This window comes from Crinia signifera, chromosome 2 (assembly GCF_055691185.1).
Source record: "Crinia signifera chromosome 2, ASM5569118v1, whole genome shotgun sequence".
NCBI lineage: Eukaryota > Metazoa > Chordata > Amphibia > Anura > Myobatrachidae > Crinia > Crinia signifera.
This window is the reverse complement of record NC_139218.1, coordinates 242,503,871-242,528,656: the sequence shown is the minus strand read 5'-3', so window position 1 is coordinate 242,528,656 and position 24,786 is coordinate 242,503,871. Positions and strand designations below refer to the sequence as shown.

The window sequence follows — 24,786 nt, the reverse complement described above, 5'->3', positions numbered from 1 at the left end:
GCAGAGGGAGTACTGTAAAATGTAGTGTACCACTACAGTACAAAGAAAGTGGGAAATACAGTATGCGTACAGTGACACCATGAAGTGAAACCTTTTTGTGATCTGGTCAAAAAGATGTAATAGTGCAGCTTAAAGGGAAACTACATATAATTGCTCTAAACGATCATATTCCACACAGCACCCAATATATTGGCCTAAAGTCCATCATACTCCCAGCCCTATGCACTTTATATCAGTGCATTGTCCCACAGGCTTATTATCAGCAAGACTTTCACAGTAGCTGTAACAATAGCTGTGTCCGCCACCCCACCCCCCAAAGAAGGAAGCCACTGTGCTGTTTTTAGTCTGAGGGAAAAATATAGGGTAAAACAAATGTCAAAGAGCATTGAAAGCCTGGTATCTGCTCCTTTTAGAATGGGGGCACCCGAGGTTCAAGGGCTCTCTTCTAAAAGCACGGGTCACCATGGCAAAGTGGCTATGAAGATCCCTATGGTTTACTGTGTTGCGAGTGCTCTAGAAGGCAGCAGAGAGGAGCCTTAATGTAACTAAAACAAAGAACCAAATCCTGCTGGGTACTGTAGTGCAAGTTAAGTCACAATTAATATTTTTCAGAGCTACTTCTGTCATAAGATATTCAATGATGACTGTTATTCTAGAAGTGTGATACAGACCGTTGGCCAGATTAAACTTTCCAACCAGATACCCCAATATCTATACTTTCTAAAGGACTAGCATTAACTAGTGTTAAACCAGTTCCCCATGATAACCCCATTCAGCCATCAAAAGGTTTTTCATTTAACAGTACTAAAGTTAATGTTACATGAACAGGCATAGCTCGACCTTCAAGTGGTTCACCACTAAGTTAAAGGGTCATGATCCCTGTTTTCTACCAATGAATAGGTTAGATGTAGTTCAGTGGTTCCCAACCCTGGTCCTCAAGTACCCCCAACAGTGCACGTTTTCCAGGTCACCCGGCAGGTGCACTCATTATTCACGCACATTTGAAAGATCCACAGGTGGAGCTAAGTATAGCACTTGTGATTGATTGTGTGGAGACCTGCAAAACGTGCACTGTTGGGGGTACTTGAGGACCAGGGTTGGGAACCACTGATGTAGTTAATATTTTACATTGTTAATAGCAAATGTGTCCCTACAGAGTGCGCTCGTATAATATACAGATAAATCCTTTTGATATTGTGGAATTTGTACATTGCTTTTGTAAAATTCAGTGAGTTAGTCATTGTAGTACTGCGATTATTGAAACAGTTAGACTGGTAATGATTGTTCCCATGTAGCGCTGTAGTGTGAATCCACGTGGTACTTTGGATGTCTTGTGTACTGCCAGGTTGGAGATGATCTGATTCAGGTGGTGGTGGTCTTGTTTCTCTGTTGCAGGTCTGGTAGTATGTCCTGAGCATTGCAGTGCCTGAAGCGGTACTTGTGTATTATCTGGGCGCCCGATATTTTCATTTTACAACCAAAAATCGCATGCGATGCGATTGGACCCGATTTTTAATTGTACAGGCACCCAGATGCCTGATTCTTATGTTAAATGCCCCCCCCCCCCCCGACCTGATTTGTTATTGTACACCCACCCTGATGGGTAATTACTACTGTATGTTAAATGGCCCCCCATTGTTAACGCCACCCCACTATAAACGCCAACCCAAAGCGTGGCCGGCGCATCAGTACGCGTCCTCCGACCTTTTCATACCCCCACTATCCATGTCGGCGTGGAGTTGATTTTATATAGTGTATCGAGCCCGAAGCGTGGCGAGCGGACGCGGATTACTTCACATGAAAAGTTCGGAGGATGCGTACCGCCGCCCCTCGCGGGCTTGCTGCGCTTGCCATGCTTCGGGATGGCGTTGACAATGGGGGGTACTTTTAACATTGTAAGCACCCATCAGGTTGCTTGTACAATTAAAAATCGCATACCGCTATATTGCATGGGATGCAGTGAGATGCAGTACAATGAACATCGTGGGCGCCGTGATAATACACAAGTAGCTAAATATTTTTAAGGTTGTGGAAAATGCCCTAGAGCGTGTAAAGTTGTATTGTGTTATCTTAATTTTAGTATAGTCTAGTAACATTAACTTTTCTGTATTACATAAAATAAAGAAACTTGTAATAGGAATGCTGTAATTGTAAAAAAAAAAAAAAAAAACCTCAACACACATGTTTTTGTCAGTGGGCACTTAACACTAATTATCAGAAGCCGCATGTGGCAATCATGACCACCTGCAACAAAATAAGGCCCTGTGTGTCACATCTAACACACCTATTTTTTTTTTTTATTTTTTTTCTGGCTTACTGTTAGCAGTAAGTTTTGGGTTTTATTACATCCCATGTTTTCATGCTCAAATAGTAACCTGTTGTCTTGGGATACTAAACAATGCTAGTTAGAGATGAAATGGTCTGCAGTAACTTTTCTTTTGTGTTTATTTTTATGTTTAACATCGTTTTCAGTGGCTGAAAGTCTATTCATGATACAACTGATCTAAGAGCAGTGACTGTCATTGTGACTTTGGCTTAGAATAGATGTGGTCTTTGCATGCTTTGTGGGTAACTGAATTGGGGTTGGTCTTCCAATTCAGCCTGGAAGATTTGGAATATTTGGTATTGGATTTCATGCTGCTGTTACCTTGTTTTTCAGGAAGCGATAGTTTCGGCTCTAGAGGAGGTTCAAGAGATGACTTCAATTCTGGTAAAGGATACATTTGTTTTTTACTGAAGGCTTTCACTGGTTTGTCAAGGTGTGGGGACATGCCGTGAACTGGTCATATCTTTATACTACAGAATACTCTTCTATATACAAACATACACAGAGATATGTTTGCATAATAAAGTTATCTAAAGCACAGTGTATATCAATGTTGTATCCTTATGCTAAAACTTTCCTGGGGTTCACAAAAATGAATTACAGAGGTTTATTTTCCTGCTACCCGCAAAACGTGCACTGTTGGGGGTACTTGAGGACCAGGGTTGGGAACCACTGATGTAGGTAATATTTTACATTGTTAATAGCAAATGTGTCCCTACAGAGTGCGCTTGTATAATATACAGATAAATCCTTTTGATATTGTGGAATTTGTACATTGCTTTTGTAAAATTCAGTGAGTTACAGTCATTGTAGTACTGCGATTATTAAAACAGTTAGACTGGTAATGATTGTTCCCATGTAGTGCTGTAGTGTGAATCCACATGGTACTTTGGATGTCTTGTGTACTGCCAGGTTGGAGATGATCTGATTCAGGTGGTGGTGGTCTTGTTTCTCTGTTGCAGGTCTGGTAGTATGTCCTGAGCATTGCAGTGCCTGAAGCGGTACTTGTGTATTATCTGGGCGCCCGATATTTTCATTTTACAACCAAAAATCGCATGCGATGCGATTGGACCCGATTATTAATTGTACAGGCACCCAGATGCCTGATTGTTATGTTAAATGCCCCCCCAGACCTGATTTGTTATTGTACACCCACCCTAAAGGGTAATTACTATGTGAAATGGCCCCCCATTGTTAACGCCACCCCACTATAAACGCCAACCCAAAGCGTGGCCAGCGCAGCAGTACGCGTCCTCCAACCTTTTCATACCCCCACTATCCATGTCGGTGTGGAGTTGATTTTATATAGTGTATCGAGCCCGAAGCGTGGCGAGCGGACGCGGATTACTTCACATATATGACGCGCCCCCTCGCGGGGCTCGCTGCGCTCGCCACTCTTCGGGCTCGGTGACTCGCTGCACTCGCCACACTATATAAAATCAACTCCACACCGACGTGGATAGTGGGGGTATGAAAAGGTCGGAGGACGCGTACCGCCACCCCCTCGCGGGCTTGCTGCGCTCGCCACGCTTCGGGTTGGTGTTGATACTGGGCTGGCGTTAACAATGGGGGGGGGGGCATTTCACATAGTAATCACCCATCAGGGTGGGTGTACAATTAGAAATCGGGTCTGAGGGTGCATTTAACATTGGTATCAGGCATCAGGGTGCCTGTACAATGTAATATCGGGTATAATCGCGTCGCATCGCATGCCATTATAATGTCATGCGATGCAATATTAAAATTGTATACTCTGCCCGGGAAAGCCTCAAATCAGGTCCCATCGCATGCCTTAATTAGTGGCATGCGATGCGATATATCGGGCGCCCAGATAATACACAAGTACCCCTGAAGCACAGTGTTCTGGTTGTAGTGAATAGTGTTAAAGAGAAAATGTGGGAAATATAGTTTAAAATAGCATTAGGAATGGAATAGTCAGGACATGTTCGATCATTGGATGGGTGTGAAATGAATTAAAGGTGGGGTGTCTAAACAAGAAGGCTAAATAAATATTGGTACTTGTGTATTATCACGGCATCCATCGCATCGTATACCTTATTTAGTGGTATGCGATATTCGCATTAAATGATCCGGAATGTACAAGCAAATGGCATGCGATGCGATTTTTAATTGTACAAGCACCCTGATGGGTGTTTGCAATGTTAAATGCACTTCCTTTGTCAATGCGACCCCCACTATCAAAGCCAACCTGAAGCGTGGCGAGCGCAGCGGTACGCGTCCTCTGACCTTTTCATACCCCCACTATCCACGTCGGCGTGGAGTTGATTTTAGATAGTGTGGTGAGCGCAGCGAGCCACCGAGCTCAAAGCGTGGAGAGTGCAGGGGGCCCCGCCAGGGGATGCGGATTACTGTACATGAAAAGTTCGGAGGATGCGTACCGCCGCCCCTCGCGGGCTTGCTGCGCTTGCCACGCTTCGGGATGGCGTTGACAATGGGGGGTACTTTTAACATTGTAAGCACCCATCAGGTTGCTTGTACAATTAAAAATCGCATGCCGCTATATTGCATGGGATGCAATGAGATGCAGTACAATGAACATCGTGGGCGCCGTGATAATACACAAGTAGCTAAATATTTTTAAGGTTGTGGAAAATGGCCTAGAGCATGTAAAGTTGTATTGTGTGATCTTAATTTTAGTATAGTCTAGTGACATTAACTTTTCTGTATTACATAAAATAAAGAAACTTTTAATAGGAATGCTGTAATTGTAAAAAAAAAAAAAAATACCTCAACACACATGTTTTTGTCAGTGGGCACTTAACACTAATTATCAGAAGCCGCATGTGGCAATCATGACCACCTGCAACAAAATAAGGCCCTGTGTGTCACATCTAACACACCTATTTTTTTTTTTTCCTGGCTTACTGTTAGCAGTAAGTTTTGAGTTTTATTACATCCCTTGTTTTCATGCTCAAATAGTAACCTGTTGTCTTGGGATACTAAACAATGCTAGTTAGAGATGAAATGGTCTGCAGTAACCTTTTTCTTTTGTGTTTATTTTTATGTTTAACATCGTTTTCAGTGGCTGAAAGTCTATTCATGATACAACTGATCTAAGAGCAGTGACTGTCATTGTGACTTTGGCTTAGAATAGATGTGGTCTTTGCATGCTTTGTGGGTAACTGAATTGGGGTTGGTCTTCCAATTCAGCCTGGAAGATTTGGAATATTTGGTATTGGATTTCATGCTGCTGTTACCTTGTTTTTCAGGAAGCGATAGTTTCGGCTCTAGAGGAGGTTCAAGAGATGACTTTAATTCTGGTAAAGGATACATTTGTTTTTTACTGAAGGCTTTCACTGGTTTGTCAAGGTGTGGGGACATGCCGTGAACTGGTCATATCTTTATACTACAGAATACTCCTCTATATACAAACATACACAGAGATATGTTTGCATAATAAAGTTATCTAAAGCACAGTGTATATCAATGTTGTATCCTTAGGCTAAAACTTTCCTGGGGTTCACAAAAATGAATTACAGGGGTTTATTTTCCTGCTACGTTGCATTATCTTAATTCATCAAGGCTCAAGATTTCTTAAACCTCTTCTTCGCTCTTGCAAAGAACAGTAATATTAGTATGACAGTTACGCTACATACACCCCACCCGTTCGCGCTAACTAATGAAAGGGTTTTTGTACTGTTCTAGTTGTGAATCTACATGCTGTAATGCAGGGTAATTGGTTTACTTGAAAATGATGAGATCGGGCTGATTTTTACTTATTTGGTTCTCACTAGTAGGTTCTTCCATACTAAATAGAATTGAAGTTGGACATTTATTACCTTTTTATACATGTATCCATGGAGTGCCTTACACAGATTCAACAGGCAATGATGTGTTGGTTATAGGTAGATATATCGATATTTTTTTTTTTTTCAAATGATCTCGCTCTATCCTATCTTTTGAGCAAACACATGGCAGTTAATTGCTTTGCAGTGTTCAGAATTGAAACCATAGAGCTTATGCCACATTGTCCCACAGGCTTATTATCAGCAAGACTTTCACAGTAGCTGTAACAATAGCTGTGTCCGCCACCCCACCCCCCAAAGAAGGAAGCCACTGTGCTGTTTGTAGTCTGAGGAAAAAATATAGGGTAAAACAAATGTCAAAGAGCATTGAAAGCCTGGTATCTGCTCCTTTTAGAATGGGGGCACCCGAGGTTCAAGGGCTCTCTTCTAAAAGCACGGGTCACCATGGCAAAGTGGCTATGAAGATCCCTATGGTTTACTGTGTTGCGAGTGCTCTAGAAGGCAGCAGAGAAGAGCCTTACTGTAACTAAAACAAAGGACCAAATCCTGCTGGGTACTGTAGTGCAAGTTAAGTCACAATTAATATTTTTCAGAGCTACTTCTGTCATAAGATATTCAATGATGACTGTTATTCTAGAAGTGTGATACAGACCGTTGGCTAGATTAAACTTTCCAACCAGATACCCCAATATCTATACTTTCTAAAGGACTAGCATTAACTAGTGTTAAACCAGTTCCCCATGATAACCCCATTCAGCCATCAAAAGGTTTTTCATTTAACAGTACTAAAGTTAATGTTACATGAACAGGCATAGCTCGACCTTCAAGTGGTTCACCACTAAGTTAAAGGGTCATGATCCCTTTTTTCTACCAATGAATAGGTTAGATGTAGTTATTTTACATTGTTAATAGCAAATGTGTCCCTACAGAGTCCGCTCATATATTATACAGATAAATCCTTTTGATATTGTGGAATTTGTACTTTGCTTTTGTAAAATTCAGTGAGTTACAGTCATTGTAGTACTGCGATTATTGAAACAGACTGGTAATGATTGTTCCCATGTAGCGCCAGTGGTGTAACTACAGGGGGTGCAGCTGCTATGGGGCCCGGGCCTTTGGGGGGCCCCATAGCAGCTGCATCCCCTGCACCCTCTGTGCAGCGTGGGCAGAGGCTGCGCCAGTGTGTCCCCCTTCATTGACGGACACCCGGCAGGAGGTCGGCGTATAAGAGAGCGGCGGCTCCCTCCGCCGCTTGCAGACAGGACACACAGCGCAGGGGAGCGGCGGATGCCAGAGCCATTTGCAGTAGCCCCTGCACACAAAAAACCTGGCGCACGGCCAGGAAAGCAGGGGCTACCTATGCCCGCCGCTCGCTGTGGCGTAGCTACGGCTCTGCAGCCCCCGCGATGGCGGGGGGAGCCGGCGCCCCCGGGTCGCAGGGTCACGGAGCCGTAGGCAGCAGTTCTTTGAGAGCTGCAGCACCCAATACTTAAACTTATGTTCTTCTTCGTCTCTGGCAGGCTGTGTGGGGACGCTCATTGACCTGCCCCATGACCTGCCCATGGGGCGGGTCAATGAGTATCCTCACACAGCCAGCCAGAGAGCTCCACTCCCATTCTTCCTGCCTGGCACTCCCCCGGCTTCCACACAGCCCGCCCCGCTGTCCTTACACTGTTGTGGCTGCCGCTCCCCCCTGTGCACGGCTTGCTGTATAGAGCGGCAGCCGCTGGAGAGCGAGCACTGTGTGGTGGGGCTGCTCCCCCAATGGACGCTGTCACAGCCGCCGGCTCAGTGAAGTTACAGCCTGCGTGCCTCTGCCAGATACTCCCGGCGCAGGCTGCAACTTCACTGCGCCGGCGGCTGTGACCGCATCCACCGGGGGAGCAGCCCCCACCACACAGTGCTCGCTCTCCAGCGGCTGCCGCTCTATACAGCATATATATGGATAAGACAGGCAGGGACTAGCGCGGCACTTTACCTCCTCTGCCCGCCCCACTGCCTCTCAGCTACCTGCCACCAGCCCCGCCCTGCTGTCTGCCTGAATAAGTTAGGTAAATAATGGCAGCAACTTACATAAAGTATTTTTATAATATTTTCTATATATATTTTATTTGCGTACCATATAGGGGTGCAGAGAGGACAGGGGGATAGACAGGAAAAGAGGGGACAAGGAGACAGAGGTGAAGGGACAGAGTGGTGAAAAGGAGACCTGGAGAGGGGGGGGGGGGTGCAGGGGGACAGGAGTATGGAGAGGTGTAAGGGGGATAGAGGGTAAAGGGAAGGACAGAGGTATGGTTAGATGCAGGGGGATAGGGGGCAGAGTGGTACAGGTAGGACAGGATGGAGAGTTGTACAGGCAATGGAGAGGTGCAAGGGGGATCAGCAGGTAGGAATGAGGATGGAGAGGTACAGTTTTTTTTTTTTTACTGTGATTGCCAATGTCTGGGGAGGGGGAGAGAGGGGGGTGCCAGAAATGTTATTTGTCTTGGGGGAGCAAAATTTCTAGTTACGCCATTGGCCGATCCCCTGCACCCAGTCACACTGATCATGCAGAATGCAGGCCGATACGGGGCACATTACTTAACGTAATGCGGCTTGGTGCTGCTCAGCTGCTGGGACGTCTGTGCAAAGATGTTTATATTATAGTCGTCCCAGCAACAGTTGATTGGTGGTGGGCAAATCTCATGTTCCCTCTCGCGGCGGAGCCCACCCCCGCAAGCGCCGGCCCATTTGACCTGCTGCACTACAGAGCATGCGATGGGGTTACTGGGCTGAGCTTCTCCTGTTCTGCTGAGGACAGGTGAGAGAAGGATGTTCATGCTTTATTGTGCAGGTGAGGGCTGCGGCTTTCCGGTGCATGGGTAAGCGACAGGAGTAAGAGGGTGCAGGACACGGTGTTCAGGGGGAGGGGTAGGTAATGGCATAGTGTGTATGTATATATGTGTGTGTGTGTGTGTGTGTGTGTGTGTGTGTGTATATATGTGTATATATATATATATATATATATATATATATATATATATATATATATATATATATATATATATATATATATATATATATATATATATATATATATACTGTGACAGCTGCTCAATCAAATTTATATAACTTGCACGTCCGTGTCCACTGTGCCTGGTCCTGCCCCTCCACTCCCCTATCAGACACCAAACCAGGGGGCCCCATTTAGAATTTTGCTATGGGGCCCACAAAGGTCTAGTTACGCCCCTGTGTAACGCTGTAGTGTGAATCCACGTGGTACTTTGGATGTCTTGTGTACTGCCAGGTTGGAGATGATCTGATTCAGGTGGTGGTGGTCTTGTTTCTCTGTTGCAGGTCTGAGCATTGCAGTGCCTGAAGCACACTGTTCTGGTTGTAGTGAATAGTGTTAAAGAGAAAATGTGAGAAATATAGTTTAAAATAGCATTAGGAATGGAATAGTCAGGACATGTTCTATCATTGGATGGGTGTGAAATGAATGAAGGTGGGGTGTCTAAACAAACAAGAATACTAAATAAATATTTTAAGTTGTGGATAATAGCCTAGAGCGTGTAAAGTTGTATTGTGTGATCTTAATTTTAGTATAGTCTAGGAAATGATTTATGTAATACAGAAAAGTTACTTGTAATAGAAATGCTGTAATTGTCAAAAAAAAAACCCTCAACACACATGTTTTTGTCAGTGGGCACTTAACACTAATTATCAGAAGCCGCATGTGGCAATCATGACCACCTGCAACAAAATAAGGCCCTGTGTGTCACATCTAACACACCTATTTTTTTTTTTTTCTGGCTTACTGTTAGCAGTAAGTTTTGAGTTTTATTACATCCCATGTTCTCATGCTCAAATAGTAACCTGTTGTCTTGGGATACTGAACAATGCTAGTTAGAGATTAAATGGTCTGCAGTAACTTTTTATTTTGTGTTTATTTTTATGTTTAACATTGTTTTCAGTGGCTGAAAGTCTATTCATGATACAACTGATCTAAGAGCAGTGACTGTCATTGTGACTTTGGCTTAGAGTAGATGTGGTCTTTGCATGCTTTGTGGGTAACTGAATTGGGGTTGGTCTTCCAATTCAGCCTGGAAGATTTGGAATATTTGGTATTGGATTTCATGCTGCTGTTACCTTGTTTTTCAGGAAGCGATAGTTTCGGCTCTAGAGGAGGTTCAAGTGATGACTTCAATTCTGGTAAAGGATACATTTGTTCTTACTGAAGGCTTTCACTGGTTTGTCAAGGTGTTTGGGTCCTGCTGGTGAACCTGTTAAGAACACTTACTATTTTAGCTCTGACTTTCTCACTTCTAAATTTCAATCTTCACTTTTCTTTGGTGATCTTTATTATGTAAACCTTTTGTTTCCTGTTTCCATGGATGTGTATTTGATATATAAATATTTAACAACATAAAGATGTATAAGTTTAGATAGGTTCACTTAATGAAATACTTCTGTTAACCCCCCCAGTTCTCTGCAAACTCTTGTAATCTACCTCTTCAACAACCTTTAGCATACAGGAGTTTTTAGGAAAGACTTGTTTACTTCCATGTGTGGCTCATTCAGCTTTAGGTGAACCCCAGTTCCCCCTTATGTTAGTCTGCACTGGTACTGTTCCGAATGTAAATGTGGGATATTTGTTTACTTGAGAGAGAAAATGTCGGCAATATTTCTATTGGGTAACCTACTGCATAAAGTTGAAAATTTCTATTTAAGTACAGTATAACCTAGGTTCTCCATTTGTGGTAAATATACCCAAGAAGTACAGTACATATTTAATTTATTTCTTTACAATGTAGCCTAAAGTTCTAAGTATTATTGATTAACACATGCAGGTTGCGAAGAAACAATACATTACTGTATAATATATTTTTTCTTTTTAGCAGTATTTGCATTTGGCTTGGAGCTGTGTCTGCCACCTTTTTGTATTTTATGGTTCTGTGAGCTATGATACATTTAGACTGTAAGATAAGACCTAAAAATGAATGGCCTCTATTATATATCAGTCACCTTAGCTGTGAACCGATTAAACCAGCAAATATGTCAGGAGACTCGTAGAGGTTAGGCTTATACCACATAGGTATTGCCCCTTTCTCTCTAAGCCATGGGGGACACTATACCGTGGGTCTTTCTGTTGCAGACCTATTTGGGATAATCAGTTGTTAACATGACAGACTTTGTTGCTGAACAAGTAGGCTTTATCCTTGTCGTGCTATCTGTTCCATTTCCATTATATGGACATCGTCCTTATGTCCATTAAACACTGGGGTGTATTCAATGCTGGGGGCAAGCTGTGACGGCTCCCTGCATTAGCTCGCGGCTGATGCGGGGAGCCCGCTGCATTTAGCCGCATGTCTCGCTGCTTCAGCGAGCGGCCGTATACGTAGTCTTCCTCCCTCGCTCCAAAAACAGAGCAAGGGGGAAACGGCATATGCAGGGGGGTCAGTTGAATACTGACCCTGCCAGCTGTGACAGCAAGCAGGACTCACAGCTGTTTGGGGGAATCCTCGTGGCTAAATGCAGGGTGCTCCCTGCATTAGCCGTGAACCTCACTGTTTGGGGTGAAACCTCGCTTTCCTCTTAACAGTGAGGATTTCCCTGCGGCTTTAAATAGGGTGAGCGGCCAGAGCGGGGGTTAAACAGCGAGGATCGCAAGCCACCATTTAACCTCCTCGCTATCGTCATTGAATACACCCCACTGTTCCACACATCGCTATGCTCATCATTACAGTACTGTGGCAAACAGATGATACTGGATATCCATGTACCCACCTTTAGTCTTCTGTCTACAACCATTTGCCTCATGCTAACAGCCAGAGGTAAAGGTTAAGGACTACCCATAGTCCTATACCAAACTTAACTGAATAATGCTTAGTTAAGTTACATAACCACTATTTAAAGTGTCATGGCGACTTCTAAAGCGGCTTTCTCTTTAAATATCTAATTGATTCACACTGAATAGAACTCCTGGATCATATGCTTGGCACCAGCTGTCTTCAATGCTGGTCTGGTCTATCCATAGTAGGTGACATGCAGGACCGTGGCTGTTATTAACATCTGCATATTGGTTGAATGAGTCTGTCTGTTCAAAGAACTGTTTACAGTAAGGGCGGAAAGTTTAAAGTGTTCTCCCCAGAACATTTTGTTAGGCATTAAATAGTAGTTGGGTGGAACAATGTAATACATTGCAGTAATTAAAGATGTTTTAATCCTTTTGTATTGACTTGAAGTCTAGATTGTAACTATTAAGGGTACTTATTTCCTAGCACGGCGCCCACGATCTAGATTGCATGTGTCGGGACGATATCGCAAGCATTGCATGCATCTTACGTGTTTTGTGCATGGACGAGATCAACGAGATACACAATCTATACAATTGAAAAGATTTTTAATTGTATGTACAATATCTCATCTTATGGATCTCATCTTATGGATCTCATGGATCTTATGCATCCATAAGATGCATAAGATCCATAAGATAAAATATCCATCAACACCAACCCGAAGCGTGTCAAGCTTTTCATACCCCCACTATCCACGTCGGCGTGGAGTTGCTTTTATATAGTGTGGCGAGCACAGAGAGGGGACGCGCATTACTTCACAGGTATTACGCGGCCCCCACGGGGTTCGCTGCGCTCGCCACGCTTCGGGCTCGGTGTGCAGAAACAGCCTAAATCAGTTTGTTCCCAAACTGTGTGCCTAGGCTCCCTGGGGTGCCTCGGGACACTTGCAGGGGTGCCTCGGGTTGGTCGTCCAGGACCAATTCAAATTATTTATGATCAATTATTTCTGGACTAAACCAGTGCTGTTGGCTACCCATCATAAAATGTGTACAATCAGAACCAAATCCTGTCCTTTACCACATAACTGAACCTAAGAAGCACATATAAAAAACAATCTACTTAATTTGATATATATTTTTTAGGGCCTAGGGGTGCCGTGGAAAAATTCTGATACTCTAGGGTGCCGTGATTAGAAAAAGATTGGGAACCCCTGGTCTAAATGCTCTTGCAGATCCTTTTTGTTTGTGCTCTTCATCTGCCATAGAACTAGATGTCCCACCAAATGCATACTTGAACTTGTAGTTCCATAACATTTAGCACAAGTTGTTTTATTCCAGATACTGTTCAAAAGGAAAATATATAATTTCCTCTTTTCCTGATCCACTATAGTTCAAAGATATAAAGAAAAAGGGGAAAATCTTGCATAATCATTGCATCTCCATTTTGACAGTGTCCACGTAGAATGTTTGTTGTTTATCAGTGATGGCTACCCTACTATATGAGAGGTCTATTAGTGCTTCCAGAGATTTTGCTTTCAGGTTTTTGAGAGCTTACTGGTTTTTTTTTTTTGCAGTCCTCACAAGATCATGGCTACTTTTTGTCTTGACAATCACAGCATGTTTGCAAAGGGTTAATATCTGTTGAATACCTGACCCAATGAGCTGGGGTATAGACCCTTCCTTCATATTACAGTCCAATGCCTGTGGTCAATTCTGGGATTCTAAACTGGACCCCGCATTGTCAAACTACTAACCACCAGGGCCTCTTATTCAACTTGAAGAATGTTGGTTCCTGGGGTCAGATTTGCTCTTTATGGGAAATGATTGATATCCCCATTTCTGATAGTTATACTATTCGATACTGGGTATGTGGCCCATGTGTACAATTTTACATGGACGAAGTTCAAAATACACTTCTGAATTTATAGAACCGATCTTTTGAGGCAGAGTTGTTACCTAGGGATATAGTGACAGCTAAAATTTGTATTTGGCCAACTGTTATTGGACAGCTTGGTAACCATAATATAACTTGGCCATGCATCATGTGTATCTTGGCCATGTGTCACGCTACAGTGTTGCTGAGTATATGCATTCTGTAGTGGGATACGAGGGACCCCGACTGTACCGCCGATTGTCCTTCTCCCGAGCGAGTCTGTCGGACGTGGGGAGAGGGACAATCGGGGGTCCCTTGTACCACCCGTCCAGACCACAGGCAACCTGCGGCAGCACTATGCCGGCTGTGTCTCTACGGCAACCCTGGAGACAGCTGCAGCACCAGGCAGTTAGCAGGTGCGGACATACATTGGTTCCAAAATCCCCACTATCCCAAAATCCCCTATTGCCAACAGCATCACTGAACATTTGCTCATTATGCACCAATATTAATGGTGATCATATGATATGTTTTATTGTTTATACTTTTAATTACCCATGAAATATATTCTTTTGAAATATACTCATTTTGAAATATACAGTCTCAATCAGCTTTATTATATAGAGAGCGCAAGGTATATATCTTTTCAATATCTATAACAGGTTGTGGATTGATCCATTGTGTCTGACTTGGCGCCACCTTATACTTTTCTGCAGTTCTTTGGGATGGGAGGTTTTCTCGATCATCCATGGGGGACGCTGGAAGGCAGGTTTATACACCTCCCCACTACCCCCTTCTATACACCTTCCCAATCCACTATATTTGGAATTCTATGAAATGCATCTTAAGTATAGGAAATACACTAGAAACATTTGCAGTGTATGCATAAATAAGTATTTACAGTAGGACTAATGCATTATTCTGTTGAGTTACATCCGTTTACAAGGGAATGCCTACACTTAGAAATGTAGAGTTCCAGTTCAAACTTTTGGAGATTTGTAGCTCAGTCAGCCAAATTCCTCTAATGGTTTACTCAGATAACATGTGAACTACAAATCTATTAATGCTGCTTGCACTGATTGTAACAATCCCCCTACACCAGGGGTGGCCAAACCGGTCCTCGATCTACCAACGGTCCATGTTTTCCAGATCATCTAGCTGGTGCACAGCTGTAGTCAATACTAATGGACACATTTTCAAACCTGCTGCATTCATTCCTACTATAGATCCACAGGTTGCCTGGAAAACATGCACCGTTGGTAGATCTTGAGGACTGGTTTGGCCACCCATGCCCTACACTATGACCTCATCATGTATTAATCCATAACATGGTGCAAGTAATACAAATGTGTTGCAGGCTGAAACCAGTGGATTCAGCATGAAAAGCCGGCGGTCGGGATCCCGGCGTTCAAATTCCCATCGCCGGAATCCCGGACGCCGAAATCCCGAAAGAGGGGGACGTGGCTCGCTCGCCACGCAGTGGGCCCGGTGCCTCGCTACGCTTGGCACACTAATTTATTCTCCCTCCGAGGGTGTCGTGGACACCCACGGGGGGAGAAAGTGTTGGGATTTCGGCGTTCAGGATTTTGAACGCCGGGTTCCCGACCACCGGGCTTTAAACTGCATCCCGAAACCAGTATGTTACTTACCCACTTTAGGATAATCATAGTTTTTTAAAGTGTGATTTATATATTACTTGATATGCTTGTGCTAATCTTGATTTTATGTTTTTAATGCTAATAACTTGTTTCTCTGAGCAGAGACTGTCCATTGGTATGCATCTATTAGGATCCAGTCGGACTTATAATATAACCAATGTCAATTAAATCTCCAGGTGTAGTCTACCAGCTGGTGCTTCACCTCAAAATGCCAATGAAGTCAATTGCAAGTAACAATTTTATATGTTTATTCCTTGTTTTATTCAGGCTTTAGGGATGATGATTTTTTAGGAGGCAGAGGTAGAGGTCGCAGTGGTCCTAGTGATCGACGAGGACCTCCACCATCATCTTCTGCTGGACCTGGTCGTTTCAGAGATGCACCACGTGGGGTCTCTGCTGACTTTAGAGAGCCTACTGAAGGTTGGAAAGAAAGATTAAGGGATACAAATAAAATATTTCATTGCAATTTGTTTTATTTTACTAAATCACTCATTCAGCAAACCTGACGATGATTCCCATTATCCACCCAGTTCAGAAAATCTTGTTGCCTCTTTGTGTCAATCAATTCCCTTCTCAGTCCTTCACTTATCGTTTTTGACATTGTCACTTATATTAAACACATAATCTAGACCTCAGGAAATGTGTTACCGCACATATGTTAATTTGAGCATTCAGGCTTCCACCCTCAGCTGAGACTGCACTCACTAAGTGACCAGTCAGTTTCGTTGCTCCTCCTCCTCCTTGACCTTCATGCTACTTTTCCAGTTGAGCACACAATCTTTCACTCTGTGTATGCTGTCATGTCTAAACATCTTTGAGTAGTCCCGTACTTGCTCTGTACTTAGTCATGTGCAATTGTATGACTTGTAATACAGGTTGAGTATCCCTTATTCAAAATGCTCGGAAGCAGGAGAATTTTGGAAAACTGATTATTCCATATTTCAGAATATATTAATGATGTATCTTGCATTTATGCTGTACAAATACGTCAACCACATGAAATACACACAAATATATTTTTTTGTGCATAAAACAAATTTTCAAAACATGACTCAAAGTTTGGGTACTATCTCAGGCACTGAATTTGAATGCCAAGCAATCATATTTAGTGCCAGTTACATATCATGTCCTCAGTAGTGCTGTTACAGATGTACCCAGTAGGTTTTTAGCAAGAAATGTATTTTTCCACTTTATGCAATGTATGACTTTCGGAATAATTTGGATAAGGGATACTCAGCCTGGTACTATCCTGGTTCTGCGGTGCCTTACAAATAAACTTCTGCAGTGCCTTAAAAATAAACAATGTTGAATGCTGGTGGATTTAACTAAATTATTTGAATATAAACTGCAAAAATACTTTTTATTACACATGGAATCATTTAATTTCTACCACCAGCTCCGCTGACTACCACAGCCAGCCCTGCTCCCGTCCACCCCGCTGAATACCGCTGCAAATCCCACTGCGAGTGATCGCATGCGATAGATATTATCTGCAGCACATAATATCTGGCGACATGAGATTTACCCGTCGAGTGACGCATGCAATTTGTTGTGGTGATTTATCGAAATCGCATGCATTCTCACATGTGTATGGGCACCATTAGCCTACAGGGAGCTGTAAATGTCTCAATGTCTTTTAACCACCTGCTTTTTTTTTTTTTTTTTTTGCAGAAGAGCGAGCACAAAGACCACGGCTTCAGCTGAAACCCAGGACCGTTTCAGCCCCACTGAATCAAGTAGCCAATCCAAACTCTGCAATCTTTGGTGGAGCCAAACCCAGAGAGGATGCTGGAGAAAAAGAGAAGGAATGAGCCAAAAGTTGGGAGGGTCTGAGGAAGAGAGAGAGTAAGCTGATCTCTCTGGAACATCAACCCTGCAGTTACCATTCCTGCCTCCTGATATTCACTCCTCCTTTCCCTCCTGTCTGAAACTGAACACCAAGCTTGTGAATGCATGTCAGCTGTTAACAAGTGGTTTTTAGTACGTTCTCTGCTTTTCTGTATCTAGTAACCTGCATTGTGCTGTTGCCACCTCTATTTCTCTCATCCTGCAGGGATGCCTCTTCCAAAAATGGAGTTAATTCTGGACTTGGGAGATGAATTGCAATTTCTTCAGTTTTCAGTTTCCATTTTAATTTGGGGGCGTGTATTCTCATTGAGTTGACCTTTTTGTTTCCCTTGAATTTCATACTATGCTTCACATCTGACCTGCATGTTCTGTTCTGTATTGCCAAGACTGTCAGATGGTAAAACCTGGCATGTGTCCTGTGCCATGGATGTAGACGGCATATGTAAATTTCACGTGAAATGGGTTTCTTTGGCTTTAATCCTGTCATACACGTGTTTAGTTGTATTTTGAAATGTTCTTCAAAACCTGAATAGACGACCTTGCTGTACTGTGCACATGATGTACAAAACAGAAGGTGATTGCTTTACATTAAAAGAAAAAATAAATAAAAAAGTTAGTTCCAGCAAGTAAGCTCAAACTAACTAATTTTCCTAGTAAAGATTTTATGTTGTGTAATATTTTTAACATACATTAAAGCTTGTGTTTTATTTTCATTTCTGCAAATGAACTCCGCCTTAAATATACTGCTTTTTCTGCAGTTGGTCAGTGTACATTTGAAACCCATTCGGCACATTTGACAGTTCTTTACTTGCAGTGCTAATTACTCCTCCATGAGTGTGCAATGTTTTATTTTTTGGTTCTTGTATGTGTGTTTTTAAGATCTCGTTGAATTTTTGTGCTGGTGGCTCTACTTGTGTAGATAACAGAGCTTTATGCACTTATGGCTTCAGGTTCATTCCTCGCCAAATCCGTTCCTATGTTTTGGTCTCAAGTGATCTGTGGCAGCTCCCCCACTCTCCCTTCCCCTAGAATAGAAGGTAGATTCAGAACTTGGCACAGAGCTACTGCTTAGGATTGAATGTTGGCTTCTTTCTCTGCAGCTAGTGGCTGTGACAGTATGTTGCAGGCAGTCTTTGCAGACAAAGCTGAAACTAGTATTATAACAGAATTGAGGGGAAAAAATCTGGCAATTTAATATTTATCTCCAGTGTCTCCGCATATCGCCTCCTTTCACTTGCCTTCCTTCTTCTCCATTCATTCTCAGCGTTGGTAAGAACCATTTGTCTAACACTAGTATATAAAATAGGACATGCTTTGTGCGGTAATATAAAGATGAAAAAATAAATCCCTTCAGTGTAATCTAGATCGATTTTTACATCTTTCTCAGTGTGGGGAAGTGTAATGACAGAACAAAGAACTTCACAACTGGTCTAAAACATTTGACTTTTTTTCCACACACTAAACGTTCTGCTTAATGACAGTACATATATGGACATGGTATTTTGTGGAAGATCTTTTAAATAAAAGGAAAACTCAATTAAATTGTGCTTCATTTTGTGATTTTTCGACATGTTTATATGCACTAGTCAATAAAGATTTATGAAAAATTACACTTTCTATTCTGAGGGGGAATATCATTGATTTACAGTGGGCCAGTTGCACTTTGTGTGATAATGACACTATAGTCCTGATAACTATATTGTACAGCTGTTTTGGTGTAGAGCAGTGTTTCCCAACCCTGGTCCTCAAGTACCCCCCCAACAGTGCACATTTTCCAGGTCTCCACACAATCACAGGCAAAATAATTAGCTCCACCTGTGGATCTTTTAAAATGTGACTGAATAATGAGTGCACCTGCCGGGTGACCTGGAAAACTTGCACTGTTGGGGGTACTTGAGGACCAGGGTTGGGAACCACTGGTGTAGACTGCAGTGCAGCTGTTCTGTGTTACTTCCACAAACAGACCAGAATTTTAGGTACTGTAGGCTACGTGACTAAGGGTTTATGCATGTTGCATCAATGTCTAGGTTGACATATGTACATTTGACACATGAAATGGTTGACTAAGTTTTTTTTTTTTTTTTTAAATGGCCTGAAGCATGAGTGATGTGGTACATGTGTGCGCACAATGTCTTAAGATATCTGCGACATTTACATTGGTATTTAGTCAGCTTAGGAGTCCAGCCAAAGTTTGCTATTTAAGTATATGGTGCAATTGTTGCATGGTAACACAATAGGGGTTATTCTGACTGACATGCAGGTTCACTTTTCGCCTGCCACTCGCATATGCCGCCACTGCTGTGAATGGATGTTTAGTATAAACATCCATTGGCAGCCTATGGGGAAACACGACCACCAAATGATTTGGAAAGGTACACTCTAATCTAAGGCACTCTGATATGTCTGAGTGTTGCGTGTATTCTTAAGGGGAAAATGGCGGGCAGCTGACAACCGGTGATATCAGTTGACTAGAACCCACTCACTGGGTGATTACCATGGGAACGGAACGGAGGGCATTCCCATGGCCGCGAAGGCTGATCAACGCAACCAGAATAAACTCCAATATGTTAAGACTAAGAAGTTTAACTGTAAAGTTAAAAACAAACATCTGCTAAACTCTAAAATATAGATCTCTGAAATCAAATTTCTCTTGCATCCATTCTGGTTACACAGCTCAACCATGGGCCGTAGGACGGTCCAAAGGAGCCAGGTGCTTATGCTAAGCTTTTAGAGAGGCAGGCACCTCCCTTCTGCATGCCGCAGTTCGTTTTAGGGGTCCACTGGAGTGTGTTCTATGCTGAGGGGCTGCTGAAGTAGCCATGCATTAGAGTAGTGAGTGTTTTTTTTTTTTTATTAATATTTCACCTTACTTAGTGCAGGTTACAGTGTGAGGCTTCCAGGGAAATTTCCTCACGCTGACAGAAGCGCATCCTGTCAGCTACCTGTGTGCTGAGAGACGCTGTCTCGTCTCTCAGCACAGCGCTGTAACCTCCTCAGAGAGGTTTCCTGGGGGACTCATGAGCTGGCTCCCTGCGTGGGTGGGGGACCATGGGTGATGGACACTCTGCGATGGCAGCCGCTATCTTGAATGGGTTCGAGTGCTGAAGCCTGTTACAGGAGCCCAGCACAGCTGGGCGATTCCAAGTTGTCCCCAGTGAAGGAGAGACACTGGAAGACAGAAGAAGCACTTAGTAGGAGCGGCTTACAGGGGAAAGAGCACCAAAAAGCTTCCCTCCCTGCTGTAGCAGGGACTTGGTCTCTTCATTCACTCTGCCCTGGCACCCTTTCTTCCCACACTGTGCGGAGCTGGAAGGAGATTTATTTCTGCAGTGACAAGCTTCTTCTGAGGCAGCGCTATCCCCAGTGACCACAGAGGGTCAGGTACAGTGGCAGACAGATAAGTACACAGATATATTGAGCTTACAGACGCCTGTGCTGCTGTGCTTGGGGAGGGAGCTTCTGCCATGTTAACTGCAAGTTTTGCAGGCTTAAATTAACTTGTGAACAGATGGACCATGGGGATATATGCCGTACAGGTGAATCTGTGCCCAGTGGGGCACAAGCCTAGAGGGCTGAGCAACCTGATCCTGCGTGGGCAGCTGCTCTGAGAAGGTGTGTCTGCCTTAGTACAGGCTTTAATTAGACAGAGAGGTGAGTTGGTTAGCTCTCCCAGACCATTGTCTGCCTCACAACTTTCTGTTGGCTCTTTTCATCTCTCTCAGGGGGACCCTGCATTTTACAGGCACAAGATTAATGCTTTTATGGAGAAGTTTAATAAAGAGTCTGAGGTTTCTCTCACCCTTTATCCACACCTCCCCTTCCTAATGTGGATTTTGTAAAGTGTGTGGAGATGTTATGGGAAGAGACTGAATCCTCTGTCCCTGGTATTGATTTTGGCTGTTAAGCCGGCATTGAATCTATCTGCTGTGGCTAAGACTCCCCAGCAAGGAGTGTGTAAGAAACAGCGCCGAGACTCAGTTACTTTTCCTTCAGATGAAGGCGTGCAAGAATTGCCTGCAGGGGCGTGGAAAACACCTGACAAGAGACTCCTTAAATTACATAAATATCTTTAATCATCAAATAGTACCATGGCAGAATTCACGTGTTTTAGTAAGAGACTATCCAGGAGAGAACAATATATACAACTTGACTCTGGTGAGAATGAGATAGTAATAGAAGGTCCAGAGAGTGAGATGATAAAGGGGTTCAATAAGTTGGAAGGCCACTTGAAAGATGAAATGAGGCACTGTTGGGATAGTGTGTCCCTCAAGAAATATATTAAAAATAAACAAATACCTAGGGGTCTAAGAATTTTTAAAGCCCTTTCTATACAAGATGACCCTCTTTTAGATGCAAATTGGCACAAAATTTTGGATGAGTGCTCATTCCAACTTATGGAACTCCTAATTAAATACAGGGAGAAAAAGGTAGAGGATATTAATCTTAAAATCGAAGAGACTAAAAAAATCCCTACTTATATACAAAGACCACCCCATGTTTAAAGATAGACACACTTACAAATAAAAAAGTTGAAACCTTTGAAAAATAATTAGTGGAGAATAAAAAGAGAAAAATAAATAGGGACAACATGGATTACAAAGATAATAGAGTACGCACATATAGAAAATGTATAAACTCCACATACAGAGAAAAAGAGAACGTTGACCAGAATCCTGCTACCAATGGGTATAAGGTACAACAAGATAATATGGTAATAAAACCCAAGCAAAGCTGGTCAAATCAAGACCATAAAGAAGAATCCCCATACAGGTTTAAATACAAACGTAATTATAACCAGCAAAATAATGAAAATTATGTATTTAGACAAAACAGAGATTCAAACCCTGGTAAAGGGGATTTTTTAGATCGACGAAACGAGACCTATATCCACCCAAACAGATTTGCGCCAATAAGACCCAATACACCAAAAAGACGCAGAGACCTAGAGGAGGAAGAAAGCACAGGAAGAAGGCAGAGGTTCAATTAGAAGATTCAGGTATATTCAATTTAACATCGAAAAAATTAAATACAGATCAAATTAAAGTATTACAAAAAGGATTGAATTTTGCCCCCACAAAAGAACCAAACATGTTCGACCTGTTTGTAGATTTAAACCATTTTGTAAGAAATCTAAGTAGACAGCGGTATTTTGCCTCTAAAAAAATATTCTAGATATAAACGACATGGGAACTCTAGATATCCTTGAGGATATGTGGCTAGAAAATAATACAGTAGAAAACAATTCATCATACGAAAAAATATTTGATATATCCAAAAAGCACAGTGGGGCACAACGAAAAATCTTTAAAAACAAATCTGATTTCTACCCTGACCAACATAAATCCAGCACAATAATATATTTCTATAAAAAAACATTAGATTTACAACAAATATGCTCCAAAAAAACCAAGTGGGGCAATTTAACAAAAAGAGAACAATCGGCCTTAATGTCCTTAAAAAAGGATACGTCTGTAATAATCAAAAGTGCAGACACGAGGGGGGGGGGTAGAGCTGCTTGAGACAACTTATTATATTGAAGAGGCATACAGACAATTAAAGGATGCCAACTTTTATGCCGATCTAAAAACAGATCCTACAGAAAAATTTCAAATGGAAATTAAGAATATGCTTGGAGAGGCCCTCCGCGAGGGTACAATAAACAAGGATGAATATAGTTTTTTATTTATTAAATATCCAGTCACCCCTATTTTTTTATCACATCCCTAAAATTCACAAAGCACTTATAGCACCTCCTGGGAGACCTATTATTTCGGGGATACAGGGTTTAACATCTAATTTACCACAATTTATTGATTATTTTTTGCAAAAATATGTAGTCGCTTTAAGATCTTATATACGTGACACTATGCACTTACTAAATAGAATGGAGGAGATTGAGTGGAAATCAATTATGCATTTATATCACTTGACGTGAGTGCTTTATATACGCACATCCCACATAAAAAGGGAGTAGAAGTGGTGTCAAGTTTCCTGAATGGAGACCGTTCCATTCCAGATAAATTTAAATCTTTCATATTGGACTCAATCACTTTCATTCTAACACACAATTATTTTTTATTTGATGGGCACTTTTTTCTCCAGGTGTTAGGGACGGCCATGGGTACCAGATTCGCGCCAAGCTTTGCCAACTTATACATGGGCCACTTTGAAGAACAATATATTTGGAGTGGACCCTTTGGCGCGGATCTGGTATTCTATGGCCGTTATATAGATGATTTGATTATAATTTGGAAGGGGGACTCACTTGGAGCACAGAATTTCGTTGCACATTTGAACACTAATGATTATAATCTTAAGTTTACGCACTGTTATGATCACAACACAGTAAACTTCCTTGATTTGACTATCTCCGCGGAGAGCCTCTCCAAAAGCATAAGTACCATCAACTACAAAAAGAAAGTTGATACAAATATTTTTTTGCATTTCTCAAGCGGTCACTACAACCCCTGGTTAACAAATATTCCCCTAAGTCAACTAAACCCACTACGTAGGAACTGCACAAATATTGATATTTTCAAAAAACAGGCCGATCAGATGTGCCTAGATTTTGAAAAGAAGGGATACCCAAAAGAATTGTTAGAAAATCCCTATAGAAGAAGTTTGAATACAGATAGGAAAACCTTATTGATTCCAAAAACAAAAAATAGAAAATGTACCCAGGAGATCAAAAGAAACCCATGATGTTTATATCAAAATTCAATTCTAAATCAGAACAGATTAAAAAGGAATTATTCCATATTAGAACAGGATCCAATTTTGAGTAAAATCATTGACCCTCAACTAAAAGTAATATTTAAGAAAAATGCCAATTTAAAGACCATCATAGCCCCAAGTGCCTTAAAAGTAGAAACAACATCAGAAACAAAGTCAAATAAAATGTGGTTAGGAAAAGACACTCTGAAGGGATGTTATAGGTGTGGCCACAGCAGGTGTATTACGTGCGGCCATGTGCCTGTGAGAACTGTGGAGGTAGAATCATATGTGAACAAAAAGAAGTTCACCATAAAAAATTTCATAAATTGTAATACAACATATTGTATATATGTATTACAATGCGTGTGCGGCCTTCAATATGTCGGCCGCACCACCAGAAAACTTAAAGATAGATTCAGAGAACATCGGCTCAATATCTTGAAAAAATTCCCCCACCACAGTGTCTCCAGGCACATTACAGAAGCCCACCAAGGAGATATGGAAGATCTCAAGATAATGGGGGTACAACATATTCCATCCACAAATAGGGGCGGAGACAGATATAGAGAACTGGCAACCAAAGAAGCATTCTGGATATTCCAAATGCAAACTCTCACACCCACAGGACTTAATGCCAATATAGATTTAGAATCCTTTATGTAAAATAATATAAAATAGATAAAAAAACAAAAAATAATAAATTAAGAATAAAATAAAATGCAAACTGGGTTTTTGCTGTTCCTCTGTTTTCCTCTTCTTCTCTTTCTTCCTCTCCTTCGGGCTAGTGCCCTATAGAGGAGTGATATGTACTATAGTACAGATCA

General features: G+C 42.1%; 1 protein-coding gene across 11 annotated transcripts in view; it reads left to right on the top strand.

Annotated features, from left to right (window-relative positions):
- Window positions 1-18,790, top strand: part of EIF4H (eukaryotic translation initiation factor 4H) — a 44,750-nt gene extending 25,960 nt beyond the window's left edge. For 2 of the 11 annotated variants that reach the window (XM_083174120.1, XM_083174116.1), the window contains 5 exons: window positions 2,660-2,710; window positions 5,557-5,607; window positions 10,234-10,284; window positions 15,668-15,820; window positions 17,072-18,790. In XM_083174120.1, the coding sequence (XP_083030246.1) occupies window positions 2,660-2,710; window positions 5,557-5,607; window positions 10,234-10,284; window positions 15,668-15,820; window positions 17,072-17,211 (446 nt within the window). In that variant the 3' untranslated portion in view covers window positions 17,212-18,790. The remainder of the gene's footprint in view (window positions 1-2,659; window positions 2,711-5,556; window positions 5,608-10,233; window positions 10,285-15,667; window positions 15,821-17,071) is intronic. The other 9 variants (XM_083174124.1, XM_083174117.1, XM_083174126.1 and 6 more) reach the window with 7 other exon arrangements.
- Window positions 18,791-24,786: the final 5,996 nt, after the last annotated feature.